Here is a 20,533-nt window from a genome sequence, read left to right as displayed (position 1 = left end):
AATTACTTACCTCTTATACTAAATGGAATGATCTTGATTTGGCATAGTGAGTGCAGTAAAAGTAAGTATTGTCCTGGAGTTTATATCTCAAACCAGAAGTATGCAGGGCTAAGTACTGAAGATTATGAAATACAGACATTTAGGCCAGGTTTCTCAAAAGCTTAGGCCAGGCAACTGGCAATGTGAGATGCTAAAAGCCTTTTTGGCTCTTTAAGCATTCAAGACACTCCTTCCAATTCACAGAACCATAGAACATGACGACTCAGCTCATGAACAGAAGAGAATAGTTGTCACCATTCTCCTAAATGACTCAATCATGCCTCATATACTTTCAGATTCATTAGTGTATATATTTATAAAATGAACACCCACCTTACATAGACATTTTTGTGTAATGATTGACTAGTTTCATATGAATGGTCTGTTACAATCATTGCAAAAATATTTTATCTCAATTCCAACCTAACCTATAAAAACAAATTTAATCTGCTGAGTCTTTTGATAAATTTGCCTTCCAGAGAAAACAACCTATTAATTGGCAATAACCACTGAGATCTGTGATGAAGTCATGGCTGCTTTATCTCTAAAAAGGTAATTCCATCTTTATGCAGCAAATTTTTCAGCTCTTCAGTGTTTTGTCACTCATTGAGATCCATTAGGAATTCCAACATCTTGTTCCAGTATTACACAAACCCGTATATTATGTGTTTTCTGAAGGCAGGGTAGACACTTAGCTGAATGCACAGTGGCAGATTTTATAAAGCTTCTAATGAAGCACAGAGAAGCATCAACCTTGTAAGACTGTTATCTTTAAGGTGTAACTGACACAAGCAGCATATTCCAAAACCTGCCTGTATATCATTCCTTCATGTGTCCATCTCCCAGCTGAGCCAAGAGGGTGTGAGAGAGCACACGTGCCACAGACTCATCTAACTTCTTTTCCACTAAACACAGCTATTCTTGCTAAGCAACACACTTGGAAACAGGAATTTTCAAAACCTTTATTTTAGTCATTTAATACAGCTTTTGAAACAGGTCCAGTCCCACGGGGTTCCGCCTGCAAAAGATTTTTTAAGAGCATATGACTAACTGTACAAAGTAAATCAAGGATAAATGCGTTCAGAGGGGGTCCACAAAAACATATATTACTGATTGGGTAAAAGGGCCCAAAGAATACGCATGTGTCCTTTTGAGAGCCAATACACAGCTCACGCTGTAACGTTGTGGACTGAGGACAGGCCGTATTGGGGCCATTCATGGTAACCCCTAAGGAAATCAACTTACCTTGCCCTGTTCTTTCATTAATCCTGAGAGGGTGCAGCCCAGGAGTTCAATGATAGAAGGCACAGGGAAGAAATTCTGAACAGCTCTGAAAGGTATCTTCCTCATGGAGTCAGACAATTCCCAAATGCCATGGGAAACACAAGAGGAGGAGTCATTACTCCATGACTTCTACCAAAATATAAAATGGAGTCAGAAGCAAGATACAAGATTTCATCCCGATATTAATTAAAACACCTATGAAAACCAATCACACTCTTGTCTGCTAGAGCACCTGTACACAAAGTTTATGTTTGTATTGCAGGTGCCTTAACAACATGAGCTCTTTGTATGCTCCTGGTTCATCTGTATGATTCCATACTTTGGTTTGTGGCCACTGGATATGACTGTTCTCATCAGACAAAGGAAAAAATATGTGAAAATATATATATATGTGTGTGTGTATATATATATATATATAGTGTGTGCATGTATATGAGGAGAACAGCATGTACAATTTCCCATCAGATCTGGGGGCAGCTCATGGCATATTCATGATGAGAAGAGTTGGAGAACACAGACTGAATAGGTGTGAAGGGACACTGAGAATGACATTCTGACCAAAGCAGCTGATGAGAAGAAGAATCTCTATGGGAAATATTCAGTTGTACCACGCCAAGATCCAGGCAACAGCTGCAGTATTTCATAGAAACACTGTGAGTTCCAAGAAGCAGCAGCTTAGGGGAAACTCTAGAGATGCATATGGAATTCATCCAGTATTAAAATGTTTCATGGCATGCCACACTTACATGGGTGAAATGGAAACTCACATCAGTTACAGATTTCTACCTTTGGCTGTATATTTTTATACCCTTTCATCAGTTCCCAGTGAAACACAAATGTTGAATGTTTACACAGCTCTCAAATACCAGTTTCCAGGATCTTTTACTGATTGTGCAAGAATACTGTTCTGTAATATTTGTAACCGTCAATGTCTTTTCCTTACCACGCATTTTGCAAAATTTTTTTATTGCTGTCTTTTGACTGTCTTTAATAAACATAACAAACATTTCACAGCTTTCAATGCCTACGTACACCACTATCCCCTCCCTGCCTCAATAACTAATGTAGATGCTGGTTTTTTAATTGCTTCTTTCAAGTATTCAAAATCAGTCACTGTTAGAGATGAAATAAAAAGCAGGATGTTTTGATGAAACATATGGCAGACAAAACCTCAAGCAGACTGATAGGGATTATTGGCAGTTGTTCTTTTTCACTCCCCATTCTGCAGGGAATAAGATGCTGCTAGAGACCATCTGGGAAATCCATCTAGCAAATCCCTTGTTGTTGTAGGGATCTAGGACAACAACCATGATTCCAGTTCCTCACTGTTTTCGGTGGCATATTACAGCTGCACCACTGTTGTTTTCTATAAGGTTGAAATTTATTAATCAGAACCCTGTGGACATTGTGAATTGAACTCTTGCATATCCTCTTGGAACAAATGTCTATCATCCAGGTTCCCCTTTACAGAAGACTAGACTCATTAATTAAAGTTAATTCCTCATAGTCCTATATTCAGGTAAGTAATACTGTTATCTTTATCTATTATTTTGTTCATAGAAACCAAATTTAAGAGAGGTCTTTCATGAGTCTTCAGAAGAAGATGGAGGAGAATGACCAGAAAAACTGAAGCGGCAAAAGACAAGCAACAAAAGGAAAGGTGAAAGAGAACAAAATAGTTAAATAGTTTTAAAGTTGAATTCTACTTTTCTTTCCCTCTTTCCTCTATTAAAAAATTGACCTATTCACTTCTCTCACATCACCCAACAAATCCAGCTGCTTGAATAAGTATCCAAAAAAAAGCATTCAGGGTTCTAATGTAATTAATTATTCCCAGCAATTGCTATGGAGAGCACACAAAAGCACAGCTTGAAAGTGTATCAAGCATTCAGCAAGATATTTGACTACTGGCATTCATTCAACAAGAAAAAAAGATTAGCAAATGAGATATCTGTAAGACAACTAATAAAAATTATATTTATTTTAAAATCTCATCAATATATTGTTATAAATGTCATTAAAGATGAAAAGCCTTTGTCTTCTTTCCTCTCTTTCCTCAGGACATGTCTTGGCCTGTAGAAAAGAATTCAATACCAGAAACAAAAAATCAGGAGTAACATTCATGATTATCAACTTCTTCAATAACAATATAGTTTTGAATGAGTTGAATGTGTAGAAAGTAGCCAAATAGGAAGCCATTCATCACAGATTAGTTTTGAGGATCAGCTCTTCAACCTCAGCATCTGAAAAATTAAAAAATGACAGTTCATTAAGTGTAAATAATATTACGACTAAACACAATCACAATAGGTAGCAATTATTGCTGCCCCATTATATCTTGCTCAATTTACCATCAAATAAGGTTTTTAAATGTGTTTAATCTTCCAAGAGCAAGATTTGCTCTCAGTCTTTTTCTAGGTGGCAGAGACGCTGCATATGTGATAACAGAAGAAAAAGGAGCAGAAAAACATTTAATGAGGTAAAACTTCAACACAAATTCAATTTCCTTCCTAATGGGGAAAAAAACCCCAACAAACTACAACAAAAAAAAAAAACCCACAAAAATAAGAGCTAGGGATTAACAAGGTCCAGCCTTGAAGGTGTCTGTCAGGAACAAATCTAGGCTGAAGTGAAAAAGAATTTGCCTGAAAGGTACAGATATGTGCTCCCAGACTGATAAGTTATAAAACGTTCTTGGCTGTAAACAGGGAAGGAAGTAATTTCAGACCTTACCTCTTTGATTGCAGAGGCACTTGATAGCTTTCTTTCTTGCCTGAACAGATGTCCAGCCTCTAAAAGCAAGTTGGAGTAAGGCCTGCATCTCCTTCACGTACAAGTGCTTCTTGTTTGACACGAGTGACGAAAGACTCCAAAGGTAAAAGTGTATGAGGATAGACAGCTGGATCTGTGAGTAACACACCTTCAATGTGGAATCAAGAGCACCACTTTCTGGTACTTGATCCATGTGCTCTTCCTCCTTTAGAAAAAAACCTCTGAGAAAATTTCTAAGAGGTCGCATCAAAACTTATTCTCTTCCATGCCAGCTTTACATTAGCTGGGATTTCATACACATATGGAGCCAGATCATGTTCTCCATTATAGGTATGTAAATGTGGAGTAGCATCATCAGCTTCCATTTAACTGACCTGGAGTTACATCATTGTAACGAATGCTCTGCAGGAAATCAATTTCACTTTCAAGAGCTTTGAGTGAACATGAAACTCTGTTACTAAATGTACTTCCAATGGGAAGAATTAGACACAGAACTGAGAGTATCATAGACAAAGGACTTTGATGAATGTGACTGTTAGAGAACGCTACAGAATTCATATTTTTTGACAAACACAACACTGATTTTTTTTTTTTCCATGCAGCTGCAGTGGCATGAAAAACATGCTCTTCAAAACAATGATATATTTAGCCATTTATTATGGGTAACCCCCAAAATCAGAAGATTCAAGTCTGGAAAAACCAGTGCTCTATAAAACCACAATTGTTACACTTGAACAGTGATTAAACAGTGTTCATTAAACCACTAAAATAACATTAAACATTTTTTGGTACTAAAGAGCTTCTCAGTGGCCTCTAAAAACTTCCTTACAAAAGAGCAGCAATAAAATAACTTCTTTTTTTTTTTTTCTTCATAGAACCAACATGGTTTATCCAAACAACAAATAAATTGACTTTTAGAGTCAGAAAATTGTGATTTTCTCAGTTTGCTTGTTTTCTAAAAGTAGGGAAGAGTAAAATCAAGGTGTCAGATAAAATGGTAGGGTAAAACATAAAGGACTCAGACTTTTTGAGAGCAACTTCTAAAACCCCTATGCATGAAGCAGAAATTCATTGGGAAAGAGAAAAAAATACAGGCTCATTTGTAGGTGGGCGGGCAGAAAAAAATTAGGAAGTCACAAAACTGCTTGCCTACACTTTTTGTTCACCTTTCATTGAAGTTCTCCATACATAGGAGAAGAGAACAGGCTTATCTTCTGTTGTAGTGTATCTATCTCCCAAGAAGAAAAAGCACTGACATGCCAGTTACCTTTGCACAAACTTCAGCATGGCAGAGAAGGAAGATACATACTTCAACAGAGCACTTGAGCCTGCCTTCACACACCAAAGATGTGAGATGCAAGACTAAAGATGTAGCCTTGTGTCATCTACACATGAGGTGATAGGGATGGATTCTGCCTTCAGTTCACTTCTTTTATCATCTTTACTTTTAAATCTCAGTACAAACTATTTCCACGGATTTATGGAAATGATGGAACCCATTGGGTAAATTGGATGGCAATGATTTTTATGGCAAAGCTGGAACATGTCACCATCCTCTCTCTCCTCAGTGCTACCATTGGAGTGGTGAAAGCAGACTGGACCCTAGTGGAGCTGCAGACTCATTCTGTGCTGGTATCTCATTGCTCCAAAGTGTTTGTAATGCTGTCTTTGCCTTCTGCCCCACTCCTGTGATTTGCTCAAAATCTAGTATGCCACTACTTGTAGTAACATGTTCTAAACCTTTTCACCAGACTTTGCTTCACACTTCATAAGTTATTTATGACAGTAGTAAACAGTATTTCATGCTAAGTCTCTTCCTAGTCCTCACAATTAAGCCATAAAATAAAGTTGTCAAACCCCTGGACTGCAGACTCTTAACATAATTCCATAAACAAAACAGCAGTCAGTAAAATATGGCATTGCTTGAACACTTTCTATCTGACCACGGAAATGGAATAAAATACACCCAGTTGGAAGAAACAAAACTAAAAAAGTCTAATTTCTTCTTGTGCCATACCTAGGTAGTGAGATCCATCTTCAAGCAAGGGAGACAATGAAAAGTTCTGAGAGATGAGTTGGAAAAGATTCTTCCTGACAGGCTAAACTCTCAATCCAGATTAATTATCTTAACTTGGGCATTTAGCAAAATAAACTAGATGGACAAAAGGGTATTTTCTTTGTACTAAAAAAGCCAACATGCAGAGTTTAGTGGTATTCTCAAAATAGGAGGAGACACTTCTATCTTGCCCTTTCCACCTTTCCTCCTGCTTAGAGCTGAGGTAACCATCTCATATAAGGACACAGCACAATGCTCCCATTTAGCTGAAACCTGTCTATTCCACTTGAATATAAATAATCAATGATGATGAAAGAAAAATAATCGAATTATTAAGTAAAAAAAGAAAGGAAAAAAAACCCCAAAACAACATATCCAACACTACACAACACTGTTATTAATAACATGCAAATTCCCAAAGTCTTCATTTTAGCTCCTGCTTCAAGTAGCTGCACACCTGTTTAACATTTTATTAAACAATTATTAACCATTTTTTTTTAATTAATTATTTTAAATAGGCCTCTATCAGTCTCAATTAAAAGCGCACTGCAATTCCTAAGGATTTCACTTGCTTTAAAAAAAGCCATATGCTCTCTTATTTTCTGACCATGGCCATTTCTCCAAGGAAACCTGCAGACGGCAGCACAGGGAACTAGACAAGCAGTGACTCTACTTGCCTCAGAAACACAGTGTCAGATGTGATGAAGTTCACTGGATTTAAGGAATGACCTTCCAGCTTTTGCTACGATGCAATCACATCTTTTAGAAGGAAAGAGAGTGAGGAAGAAATACATCCAGACTCTACCCTGCTCTTTGTAGATGGTGTCTATCTGTGGCTAAATTCATGTGCACTTTTGGAAACCAGATGGATTCACGAGCAGATGACAACAGGCTCATCAGTATAATTGCATACACAGGTCAGGCTGCTTGGACAGTCATGCCTGGTTTCCCTCAGTAATGATGAGCTCCATCAAAACAGATGTTACAAGATTCTACAGCTGGACTAACCACTGAAGATGACAAAATTTTAACTGGAGTTTCATGCAGGAGCTTCAAACTTCACCCAGGACCTCATACATGCTCTGGCTTTCAGATGCCATACAAGGTTACAGCCTTTAAATATTTCTTGGGGCAGGGCCTGTGTTAAAAGCAGACGCACCAGGCTAACCTGCCATAGTGTGGATGCATCCATTACAACAGTAATGTTTAAGTGTAAGTGTTTGAAGTTGCAATTGCTGGAAGCAAACAGCCCCTGGAAATGGCCCATGACAATAACACTGTGCTTTACATCAAGCTGTAGAAAAAAGGTTGAGAAACACTTCAAAAGCCCACCATTAAAGGAGAGACAGAAAGATTTTTGTTTTAGAGACTACATGAAAACTCTGCCTCATGGTGAACAACTGTAGCTATAATGACATGCACATTGGAATGCAGTATTATAATTAAAGGTCATGGTATGCAGCAATCATTATTTACTGTTCTCTCCTTTAAAACTATATTTTACTTTCCAGACTTAAGGGAAACATTTCTTATCTTGTGCAATTCTTCAATAACCAAATTACACACTTCAGCTAAACATAATGCATATTAATTTAGCCTACCATACATTCACAGGGACTCGAGGTGTCTAACTTTCTACCAGAAATTTCATCTGGTAGAAATAAAAAAAATCAACTGTTTGCATTAATAGGTATCTGGACAATACGGGCACGTGTGTTTTCTTTGTTACCTCATTTTAATGTCTCTCTTAGGCATTTATGATCAGTAGCATGTATTTCTATCTGGAAAATCCCACAGAAAAAAATTTTGCATATTAGAAGTGCCCCTTGCAATACAGACATAACAAACCATTTATTATTCCAGGTAAAAAAAATGGCACAATGTAAGTATGACTGGTGAGCTCAAAAGCCTGTTTTCCCATAATATATTAAAATAACATTGTTATCCAAATGCAAAGGAGAAAAAATCATTTAAAAGGAGTAGGCTTACTGGATTCAATGAAATAAATAATGAAGAAGAGATAAAGCTATATAATAACTTTTCAAAATAAAATATACGGTACAGGAAGTAGCAATAACAAAAGAATCAGCAAAAAAAAAAAACCTCAGTGCTACAGAGAATTCACCACAGTCATACAAAACCCCAACAGGCTCACACGTAAGTAATGATCTAAAAGAATTTATATGTGCATGTAACTATTAGAATTCATACAATCACATTTGCAGAGCATTTGCTGATGAATACTTTCTAAGTGTTTTCTAGTACAAAGACTCAGACCAGTTAAGTTAAACTTATGTATGTATTCTTGCAGCTATGCAAAATTTCACAAACTTCAGTTTAGCCCTAAATGGCTGTAGAAAATTCTGCTGCTGTGAACAACTAGGTCTTACTGGAGGGTCTGTTTCCTAATATAAGCTCAATAAAAGTACATATTATAAAGTGTATATATATACACATATACACGTGTACATATATGCGCTAAACACTATGAAAACCCATTTTGTCCTTGCACAACAAATTTTCAGTGAATAGTAAAACATTTTGGATCAGATTTTAAGGTTGTTACAATTTGGCAACTCCCTCCACTGCACTCAGGTCATGATCTTTTTGAAAAAAGAGATTACCACACATACTCACTGCCTGAACTGAGGACTCAAAGTGACACTGTCCACTGAAATGTCATACCTGTTTAAAGAGTGCTACAAACACCAGTTTTAAATGTCATACTCTGAAGTAACTTAACCGAGTATTCTTTAAATAATATACTGTAGTTGTTCACAGGGTTATCTAATCTCTAGTTATTTATCAGAGGTTTTTTGGGGTTTTTTTCAGGCAAGAAAATTTAGTTTATTATTAAGAAACACAAACCCTACATTTCTTACAAATCACTAATTATGTCCTCTGTGTCCATAGGCCTGATAATAGGAAAATGTTAAGTATCCCTGTTTTGACATCCAAGATTTTTTGCAGAATAATACCACTATTTTAGCAAACTTTCCCTATAGCATAAGTACGTAATTGATTCAAATAGGTATGGACAAGATGAATATTCTGAAAATTTAACTTCCATAAATAAATAACCATTTTCAAGAAAGATTTCCCCTTTAGCTCTCACATTTTCAAAGAAAATATGATAGAAAAACTACCATTTTTATCTCAACAGCTTCTTCTGATCCAAGAAGAATTCTGCAGCAGATACAAAATTATCTATCAGAACATATAGCCAAGAGATCCTCCTAGCTCCATTCCTTTGCCTCTGAGTTTCACAGTCTTGACTATCCCAAGAGAATAACATCTCCTGCAGGTTAAATGGGACATTGGGAAAGTTGGAGGAAGCATAATGTATTTCTACCTCCAGTACTATCCCAGTAATTCAAATATATGTAGAAACTATATTTCAGTATCTCATCTTACAAATCTCTAACAAATTTTGTTTATCCCAGGATTGTGTTCTTCCTGAAATCTTTATATTTAATAATCTTTACTGAATATCTAATTAATCATATACTTAAATGAACTCTAAACATCAACATGAATTTCACTAGGACAAAAAGAGGAGATAAATCTGCATATTGTTGGCAATATAGAGTGGGCAGGATGACAGCGAGTGTGAAAGAATGTATTGATGTGGGGGATGATTCTGGCCTGTTAAAATTTGTAAAGAATGAGAGGGCTTTGATTGTCATCTAAATTCATTATAGATTTTTAACACTTTTTGATACATTTTTCTTGCATCTGAGTAGGAACTGATTCAAATTGGAAAGTGAACATTAGGCTATGTTCTTGTCTTAGCTATAAATGTGTCACATTAAGACTCCTCCCCATCTTTGCCAAGCTTATTTGTGTATTTGCAAGAGTGATGACACAAGCAACAATCTACCTCAGGCAAAAGAGCCTGTGTGTCTGTCAATATTTGGGTGATGAGCCTATAAAAGGTTCATTAGAACAATCTGCCCTGAAGCAAAAGATACCGTTCATATCAGCCAATTTGAGACCCACTGTGCAACTCAAAACACTGAGTAAATCCAGCACTGGGGTTCATACACAGGCAGAGACTACAGCAAGTCAGAGAATTTTCTATAAAATGCAAGTTTGTGAGAAAAAAAGTATTCCATACAGATAAACAATTTTTCATAAGGATTTCATGGAGAAGTGTTGGGATACACGATTTGCTTAATGGCCATAGAAAGACTAACAATCTCCCATTTAGTCTCCCTTTGTTCTACCCACTAAAACTTAGACACTTAAGTTACAAAATCATTACAAGTTTTTACTTTTACTCCACAGGCAATGAAGATTTGAGATAAAACCTTAGTATGATTAAATGTTGTTCTCTAGATATCACTCAGGTATTATCCCTTTCTAAGTATGCTTAAGGATTTTAACACTCCTGTTTCAAAGCCCTGTAAAAAAATGTCCCCATTCAAGGTATATCTATGTTGTCAGGCTACTGAAAGCCAGTGAGTAGCCTTAATAGTCTTTGGATTGAGGACTCACATCCTATTATTGCTGCTGTAAAAGTGGTAAACCAGTTGGCCATTAGATAATAATTAAAAAATAAAAAAAAAAAAAGCAACTTGTGACCAGTAAGATCAATGGGTACATTCTACGACATGTGCCATTTCTTCACCCTCCCTACTGTAGGGCCTCATGAAAAACACCATCCTAGAAAGCTAGCTAATTTAATCTGTAAAATCTGTCTTTATCTACAAAATAACACCCTTGCTTCTCCTTACCCACATAATAGAAACAGCGAAAAGCCCTCAGGGGATTACAGCTTCTTAAAGCAAACCTGTCAGTTTTAATTCAGGCTAGGTGCCCGCATAACACAATCGTGAAGAAACCAAATCAGGTCCTTTCAGATGTTGATAATTCACTGGTAAGAATTCTCTTGGTCATACACACTTAACATTCATATGGATTAATTCTTGTCCAGGTTTTGGTGAGAAAGAGTTCATTTTATTCCTAGTAGATGGTATAGTGCTGTGTATTGGATTAAGTATGAGAATAATATTGATATCATACTGATATTTTAATTGATTCTAAGCAGCGCTTACCCCAAGTAAATGGTTTTTCAATTTCCCAGGCTCTGCTGGTGAGCAGGTGCACAAATGGCTGGAAGGGAGCAAGCCAAGGACAGCTGACCCGAACTGGCCAAAGGGATATTCTGCACCACAGAGAGAATTGCCCAGTATATAAACCAGGGGGAGCTGGTCAGAAACTGTCAATCACTGCTCAGACACTGACTGGGCATTGGTCAGTGGGTGGTGAGCAACTGTATTGTGCATCACTGGTGTTTCTTGGATTTTATTCCTCTTCTGCTTTTTGTTCTATTCTTTTTCATTACAATTATCAATAGTAGTAGTAGTAATGTTAATATAATTTATTTCAGTTATTAAACTATTCTTATCTCAACACATAGGTTTTACCTTTCTTCCATTCTCCTCCTGACTCCACCAAGGCAGAGAGGGGAGAGGGGAGTTAGAGAGTGGCTGTGAGGTACTTAGTTGCCAGCTGGGTTTAAACCATGAAAATTCTACAGATACATAATGGAAGTGATGAGATGGCCATCTATAAATATACATACGTATATCTCTCCATATTTATACATATATATATTTATATATGTATCACATTACTTACATATTATTTTTTTCCTAATTGGTGATGTAGACAGTTCTTAATAAATACATTGACAAAATTCATGTCTGATAGAGTACTACACCATTTTTGCCTGTGTGTCAGCACAATATATTTGCCTATGCATATATATTCACCCATGTACATCCACACACACTTAACGCACGTATGCATCATATATATGTAACAGAGCATACAAATCTAAGTATGGCATTTAAGTAATGACCTGACAAACATTAGACACATCACATTAAGTGCTTAGCTGGGAATAACCTTTAGCTTGGCCTCACAAATCTTTTTCTTTTCTGAACTACATGCTTCATGTCTGGACCATGTGGAAGCATCTTACCTTGCTTCCATTTTCTCTTGCCTCCCGTTCCATCTTGAGATCAGAAATTAGGAGAGTCTTGTATTTGTTCTTTCCATTACTGCTGTGATCATCTAGTCTGTATTCTGAAGTCAGCTGAGCAGAGAGGGGACTGTCACTCAGGTTCAGAGGCTGCTCATCCTGCTCCAGATTTGTTTTGCCATTACTGTTGGTTTCTGCCATCTCCCTGCAGTGTGTTCCCCCTGAAGCATTGGAACTGTGTCCCACGGTCTCATTGCCATTAAAACTCTCTGCGGCTGAATCATCTATTAAAAAAGATACATTTTCAGTCACATGCCACATAATCATCTCTGTCCAGTTCAAAAATAATTTATATATTCACAATGTCTTTTTCAAAACAGAATGAAAGCTGTTTATATTACTAGCACCAGTACACACTCCTCCATGTTTCGAAGTAAAAACTTTAAGTAAATCCATAAAACGTTATTAAGTAAAGGGAAATTGTCTGGGCTGACACTTTAGTACCACTGTGTATATAAAGGATAATCACAAAGGATTTTTAGGGACAATGTGATAAAGTCTGCCTTGATCAATCTGGCTGTCCATATGGCTATGGATCTATTTAGATTCTTATACCACACTCATTAGTGCACTATCACATATTTCTGAAATCAACAGAGGTGCACATGGTACTAAGAGAGAGTCTGAATCTCAGGTTTTAAGCATGCAGAACAGCATGTGTCATATCCATAAATATCTTTTTGCAGAGATACAGTGTAAATACATCTGATGTGTTCACTGCTGGCAGCAGAGATTACACTAGAAGAGCTGATTCCAGAAATGATCCTGTCTTTATTTTGTTCAGGTGCCCATTCATTTCTTTCATTCATTTTGTGTTATAATATACCTAAAAATATTGATAAATAGTGGACAAAATTATACACCTGAAAGCTCCATCCAAAAACTCTGGATGTGTCATTGCTACCCTTAAGATTTTACAGCTGGATTGTATGATTTTAATATGTGTGTTCATGTACTTATGGATTTGTGTATCCTGTTCTTGTCAGTACTGAAATTTGCCAGCTGTCCTACCATTCAGTCCTTCTTTACTTTTAAACAATCGTTTGGCCAATAGGCTGTCTAGTAAAACATTTTATTTTTCAAAGGATTAAACAGCAGTAGAATTTGGCACTCACTTTGCCCTCTTCTTGTTCTCTAAAGCACCTCTGTGTTGGCAATTTACACGGTTTTGCTAATGGTGCAAACACCGGCCCAGGGCTCTACAAGCATTCACTTACTGCAGACTATGAAGCTGGAAACAAAACTGGGGGGTCAGTAGTCAGGAATGCATTCAGATTGAAACTGGAGATACGGAATGAGATGGACCTTAATATATCAGCACCTTAATATAGCATCTTTTTTAGGCCCTTCTAAACAACTTCCATGGAAAAGAAGCAAACACGTTTATATACATGAGGAATTAAAAAAAACCCATCAGGACACATCCTTTAACAGATGTGCTCAGAAATACTCATGCTTTAACTACATGATTAATCAAATTATTGACTCACCATCATTATTACAGTAAAAAACAACTATTCACTGCTCTCAGATAAGATTTTTAAAAGAGAAGAAAATAGTGGATAAATGGGTAGTGATCTAACTCAATTGAATACTTAGAAAGTCAGAGACAAGCTATCATACATCATTCTCTTACTTGCTGCACTCAAAAAACATTTTTATGCCATAAATATATACAGGACTGGGCATGCAGTACAAACTTATGTTTTAAAAATTGCTTTGTTTTGTAAACCTGTAAAAAATCGAATTTTCTAACAATACAAATGAAGAGTCATAATTTTAAAAATTGTATTTGAGGACTTTTTTTTGTTTTTCTAAAGCTGTATAACTAATGGCTACAATAAAAAACAACCAGCTATGCTTTGGTATGTATCACTTTTTACAATATCTCTTGGGAATACCAATGTATATACAATAAAAGACATAACATTCCTAGAATAAGACTTTTAAATGTGTACACCAAACAAACTTGTAACAGAGCAAAGCTGCTTGAGGATTTCAACGATCTAAGTGACTAAAAAGCGCAGGATTTTTCCTTAATAAACCTTATATCATGCCCTGAGACTTTTGTCTTCAAGGCCATAACACATAAAAAAGGCTAAAATTCTAACATACAGAAATAAAAAAGCAGTTTTACTATTCCAAAATAGAAAATGGTATTCTAATACAGGGTCTTTATTTTTTTTTAAAGAAAATAGACACATTTCCAACTTATTTTAAAAGCTCTGAGATAACAGAAAGAAACCCACATGTTTTTTAACAGAGAAACACTTTGATTACTGCTGTGTTTAGGACTGTTAACAGATAATTGGCTTCTTGATTAACAGTTTAAAAAGCGACAGTTTGTTTCAAATTAATTAAATCAGTTACTGAATGGGTCACTGAGTGAGGGATGCTCTTCCCTTTGAAGGGCTCAGAAAATTCCCTGCTGTCGGCAGCAAAGACAGAAACAAGTGAGTAACCAGAGGATACAGAGAACCACCTAAAAGGTGGGGGCACTGCCTAGCCAGCAGCACACAAGTCTGATCCCTCGGGACCTTCTGAGTGCTGGCACTCGTGTCCCGGCTCATGCAGTGCAGAGGAACCACCACCAGGACACAGACGGCTGAATGGGAGTGATGAGAGCTGTGCTAAGAGCTAGATCCAGGAACAGCCAATTCTCAAGCACAGCTGTTAGTTTTGCCTAGCAATAATGCCTTAATTTCTTTTTTTGTTGCCCTGTACGACATATGGTTGACAACTAAACCTTACAAATGTGTGAGAATGTTACAATGCAGAAGAAAAATAATCTTACATTTGTTCTAAAACATGACCACTCAAAAGAACTCCTATGTGGAGTAAATGTGATCAAGAATTGTAATACTCTGAAACAGTAGAAAAGTTTTACAAGATTTCTGCTTTTCTTTGCAAAAGCTTAGTTACTTAACGGCAAAGCTCATTTTCTACTATAAAGTCAAATATCTGTTCTTACAGTAATTTAACCTTGCTTGTAAGAGATGGGAATTTGTTTGTCAAGATAATGGTCAGGAGAATGGCCACAATGGGTATGGTATAAATTGCACTTTTGTCAAGTAAACAGAAATATATATTTCCATAAAGAAGATGAAGAAAAAATAGAAAGTGGTTTAGCAATAGTTTCTTACAGATGTTACCAAGGTAACCAGATCTCAAGGTTTAGTACATTCCTCCTCCCTGGGCAGCTGTCTATTTTTCCTAAGAATAAGGCTACTTTAAAGCAAGAGTTTCTCAGAAGGTATCATAAACACAAAACACACCAGGAATGACTGAATTTGGGGAAAAAGGCAAGAGGGTCTTGCCCAGGAGAGGAAAGTGATGTTAATCCTTGGATACAGGCAACCACAGCCCAAACACCTCCTGACCACTCCTGGGCCTGCAGGGACTGCAAGCACTCGTGGCCACCACATGGATGCCAAGGGGCAAGAACAGATCCATGGAGACCTGTCCCTTCAGACCACGTTCCCAGTGAACAGTGGTGACTGCCTCTGCCAAGGGCAGGAGGTGAGACCTCTTCTCCTGACAGCGCCTGGTGCAGCTGCTGAGTGGGGCTGCACCTAAAGCAGAGATAGCATCGGGACCAGCAGTTTGCTCACAGTTTTCTCACTTTCATCTGTCACAACACCTCAGCAACAATAAAATGCTAATGCCAAAAGCCTTTTCTCTTACCAAGCATTTTTCCCCTCCATCCAGCAGAGGCAGAGGCATAGTGGCTTGGGAAGAGCTTGGGGAAGAAAGGGCTTTGTCCAGCTGTGGCCACTGGTCCCTGCTCCTTGTTGGGAACTCTGTAGAGATGAGGTCCACCCCAGAGGCACGGTCCACCCCAGCCTGGTGCATGTGGGGCAGCAGCCATGAACCCACTGAAGAGCTGCCCTCGCACACACAGGAGGTTCAGCAAACCACAGCATTCCTCTCTGGGCTCACTCCAGCCTCCCTTCCCACAGCTGGCTGGTGAGTGCAGCATTAAACTCCACTGAGGCAAGGGCACCACATTTTCCAAACCTGTCTCTTGTCTGAACCATCTCTGTAGGGTGAATTTTATGGAAAGACCTCAAGAGAAGCTTGCCACAGGCACTGGGAGATGGTGGGGGGGGTGGGGGGGGTGTGGTGCAAAGTGGCCCCATGCCCTGCATTGCGTATTGGGGCAATCATAAAAGAGGCTGTGGGATGAGGTCACATCTTCATCACCACCCAGGAGCTGCTTTTATCCACAAGTATCAGCAATGATAGAAAATCAGCCATCAAATGCTGCTTGCTCAGGGCAGGACATGCCTTCGGGAACTGTGCAGCTGTCAAACTCTTATCCCAGAATGCTGGAAGACTGGAAGTAAATCTACAACTGATTTTGGTACTTAAGCCTGAAAAGGGAGTCTATCTGCAAAATACGTATTCACATCTGGAAACACCTATGCAGAGATCCTCTTCCAGGGATTAAAGAGCATCACCCCTCTAACAAGCAAAACACTCTAAGAGCAGAGGGAAAGTATCTTTGAATCAGGCAGCAGCCACATTCTTGCTGAAGCATAGGACACTCTAGGCTTAGGCACAGACTTCTCACTTATGGACCAATATTTCTTAAACCTCTTGGTGCCAACACCTCCTTCTTCCACCTCGCACACTGCTCCATACTGATCCTGTGCTCTGTTCTGAGCAACACCCTTTGAACGCCTTTAGTCCAAGTATTCTCCATGTCAGACATAATTGATAGAACAAAGGGTAGTGGCTTTAAATGGAAGGAGAGTAGGTATAAATTATTTATTAGGAATAGAAGAAATGCTTTACTGAGGCACTGGAAAAATTTGCCACAAGAAGTTGTAGATGCCCTGGGAGCGATTAAGGGCACACTGGATGGTGCCCTGGGCAACCTGGTCTAGTGGAATCCTGTTCTACAGTTCTGTGATTCTAATTCTCAAAACAAAATCTACAGTAATTTTTTTTTACTTCAAGTGAATGTCTTATCACATTGCATTACAGCTTCCAGTTCCTCCTTCCAGATCCCACTGAGACCAGCAAGATACAAAGTGGCACCAGCTTTATTTTTGAATACATGAGAACTCCAGATTCCTGCTGTGAACTTTCCAAGCTCATTGCAGTCATCACTGTGTTAGCTTTTCTCTCTGCTTTTGAAGGAAATTTGGAAATGAGGGAAGAAAAGACAATGCCAAAGAAAGCCCAAGCAAACAGATGCTCTGAGTTTTGATGCTTGGAACTATTGCATCCTTCACTTCAATTCTCTGCCACAGACATTCACGTTATCATGGCCTAAATCTCTGCCCCAACCCAATTTCCCTGTACATCTTAGATTCTGCAAGGTGATAGCAGTGGCAGCTGGTATTTTAAGAACACTCTCATTTAGAGCAGGAAACTAGGTCTTAATTTATAGGAATGTTCTCCTACTTTCTCCTACAATGTCTAGATTTATGAATGGGCAAACAACATATATAGCTAGAATTAGAGATTCTTTGGTTACAAGTTAACATACAGTGGTTCTACCTCGAAAGAGCTGTCTTCAGACCAGATATGTCAAATGCTCAACACTCAGTAAGAGTGCTTTCTTAAGGAAAGCAAGTTGAAGCGTGCACCAAATCTTGCTGGAATAACAAGTTCATCAAACACTTGTTTTCTGAGAGCACATATTTAAGATCTGAATTATGATATAAGTGTCATTGAAGTACTGCGAATCGCTAACCAAGGTACAAATATATACTCCCACTTGTCTCCTTGAGAGAAAAATCTCCAGATGTTCTAAAGGATCTGTTAACTATCAGTTTCATACTCTAAATCACCCAGAATTCCTCATATTCCTCCTATTGAAGGTAAGACAGGAGTGAGTTAGCAAGCCATTCTACATAAAGACAAATCTGTGAATATATCCTGACCCTCTCTCAAATTACCTCACAGGTGAGAATGCAATTAAGGTTTGGAGCATGCTTTAACAGTTTATACAGCTGAGAATTCAGCTACCTGAAACATATTTTACTAGTCAGTAATGCACAGGATTGGGCTTCAGCTCTAACAGCAGTACTGTGACACAGTCCTGCAATCATACAGCCACACGGAATTCCAGCTCCACTTAAAGGGCAGATATCCTGCTTAGGAATCCATCAAAAACATGGGAAAGGCAATTAGCCTTACAACACCTTTGGTTATTTTGAGAAAGTCTGACTGCATGAGGGGACTCTACAAACCAAAACCACTCCTGATAATAATGAGTCTGATTCATCACATCAAAAGAACAAGGCACTTGTTGGGGCCACTTCGTTCATTCTCCTCTAACGAACAGAGATGGGGGAGGGCCACATGCAGACAGACACTGATGCCTGCAAACTCTGAGGTAGCAGGCACTCAGGTTAAATGAACATTTTGAGTGGGCTGCTTGTCGACAGAGCATCTCTGAGAGCAGCAAGATGGGTAACTGTTCCTTCTAAAAGGAGGAGATTGGAAGTGAATGAGCTGAGTGGGATGAGTGAGACTGAAACTTCTTGCTGTGCAAATGCAGGCTGTCATAACACCCACTCTTAAAGATTGTCTACCAAAATCTTGGATGAAGAAGGTTGCTTTAATCTTGTTGGGCTGGATACCATCAGCCCAGACCTTGAAAACACCACCTTACAACCTTAGCAATCTAATCCATGGTCACATGCAAGAGGCAGTACTGCAGACCAGAGAGTGGCAGGTTCAAGACCAATTTTGAATTACCGTGCTGTTCTCCTTAACCTTTGGCTTCAATAGTGCATGTGCTTTATTTTCCTATGTTAAAATACAACTTTAATGAAAATAATATGTTGCATTAACAACTTTAAACTAAGTTAAATTCCTTCCACAATTCCACAACACCAAGGCAACCTTCCTAATGAGAATTAACCAAAAAAACACTCTTTTGGTGGCAACAGACAGCAGGCAGTTTTGGAAGAGGAACACCATGAATCAGACAAAAGGTGGTGTACAGTGCTGACTCACAGAAACTTCTGTAGTACAAAATATTATAGAGACTTTTCTAAATGAACTGATAAAAAGGCAAGGACACATTTCACTCCCACCACTTTTCACAAGGACTGTTTAATACTAATTTGTCACAGTTATGTATTTGGTTATGCTTCATTTACATCACAAGTCATGTTTGAAGCATAAGTTCAGTACATAACTTAAAAGCCAGTCCAAATCAACCCTATCTATTCATTATCTCCATTCCCTTTCACAGTGTTATATAGAACAGGGGTTGAATTAATGGAGGTACAAAGATGATCTCAGACCTTCCCATTTCATAAAGCATAAGAATGGCCATAGTTTGTGAGATAAAAAATCCATTTAGTCCAATATCCTATCTCCTAATCAGTGGTTATTAGGAGATGTTTAGAAAAGAGCATATACAATTCTTCCTGCTGTGGATTGCTGAGCCCTTAATAATTTCAAACGCAATTTTCCTGAGCAAGGATGTGGCTTCTAGTTATGTGCTGATGCTCAACATTTATTTTCCTTCCAAGTATCTTGTCTTTCTTTGAACCTGTATTAATCTCAAGCACCCTTCTCTGCTACTCAAAATAAATTACTGCCACTCTTTCTGTTTCCACTGTCCTGTATCAAGGAAACACAGTACAGGAATTAAGAGGTGGGCAAGAGCCTTTCCAGAGGACAGAGCATGGTGGTGTGCACAGAGCTCAGTCCTTTTATTCCCAGTGAGACTGCATTTGTGCATTACAAGAACATGTATTAATTGTCCTCTCTCAAGAACAACAATTATTTTTCTCTTTTTGACATATATGCTTTTCTGATGACATTGTCTTCTGTGAATTCAACTACAGAACTCACTGCATTGAACTTAAATCTGAAATGTCCATCAGTTTCAGTGATACTTATCAACAAATTACTTACTGTTATTTCAGTGGTGGAGGAAGAGGACAGGAGCTACTTCATATGATCACTCACTGCATGAGTTTATGAAAAGGAAAAGGAACAGAGAAAACTGATCCTTAGCCTTGTCAACAAGAGTACAGTAAATCTGATATACACATGCACATACACAGTGGAATCAGCATTAGCCAGGCCGTAAATCTTATTTCGTTTTTAAACAAACATTTCAGTAATTCACAATTTTCCATGGGTAAACATCTCTTCTTGTTGGAGGCACAAAACAGGAAGCTATTTTATTCAATTATAATGTTAAATAACAGAGCAGTGAACAACTGCCACTCTATGACACCAATAACCATCAGAAAAATAGTACTGACTTGTCAGTCACACCATAATAGAAGGGCTCATTTATAAAGCTTCATGAGTGACTTGCACATTTACTTTTTTGCCTGCAGAGCGACTGTCCC

General features: G+C 38.0%; 1 protein-coding gene across 4 annotated transcripts in view; it reads right to left on the bottom strand.

Annotated features, from left to right (window-relative positions):
• The window catches only part of NOL4 (nucleolar protein 4), a 187,293-nt gene that overhangs the window by 65,512 nt on the left and 101,248 nt on the right, over positions 1 to 20,533 (bottom strand). For all 4 annotated transcript variants that reach the window (XM_041473721.1, XM_041473722.1, XM_041473723.1 and 1 more), the window contains exon 6: positions 12,141 to 12,424. In XM_041473721.1, the coding sequence (XP_041329655.1) occupies positions 12,141 to 12,424 (284 nt within the window). The remainder of the gene's footprint in view (positions 1 to 12,140; positions 12,425 to 20,533) is intronic.

The sequence above is a fragment of the Pyrgilauda ruficollis genome, unplaced genomic scaffold (assembly GCF_017590135.1).
Source record: "Pyrgilauda ruficollis isolate IOZ18807 unplaced genomic scaffold, ASM1759013v1 scaffold30, whole genome shotgun sequence".
NCBI classification, from domain to species: domain Eukaryota; kingdom Metazoa; phylum Chordata; class Aves; order Passeriformes; family Passeridae; genus Pyrgilauda; species Pyrgilauda ruficollis.
Note: the sequence above shows the minus strand (reverse complement) of the source record. Positions and strands in the feature narration are given on the sequence as shown.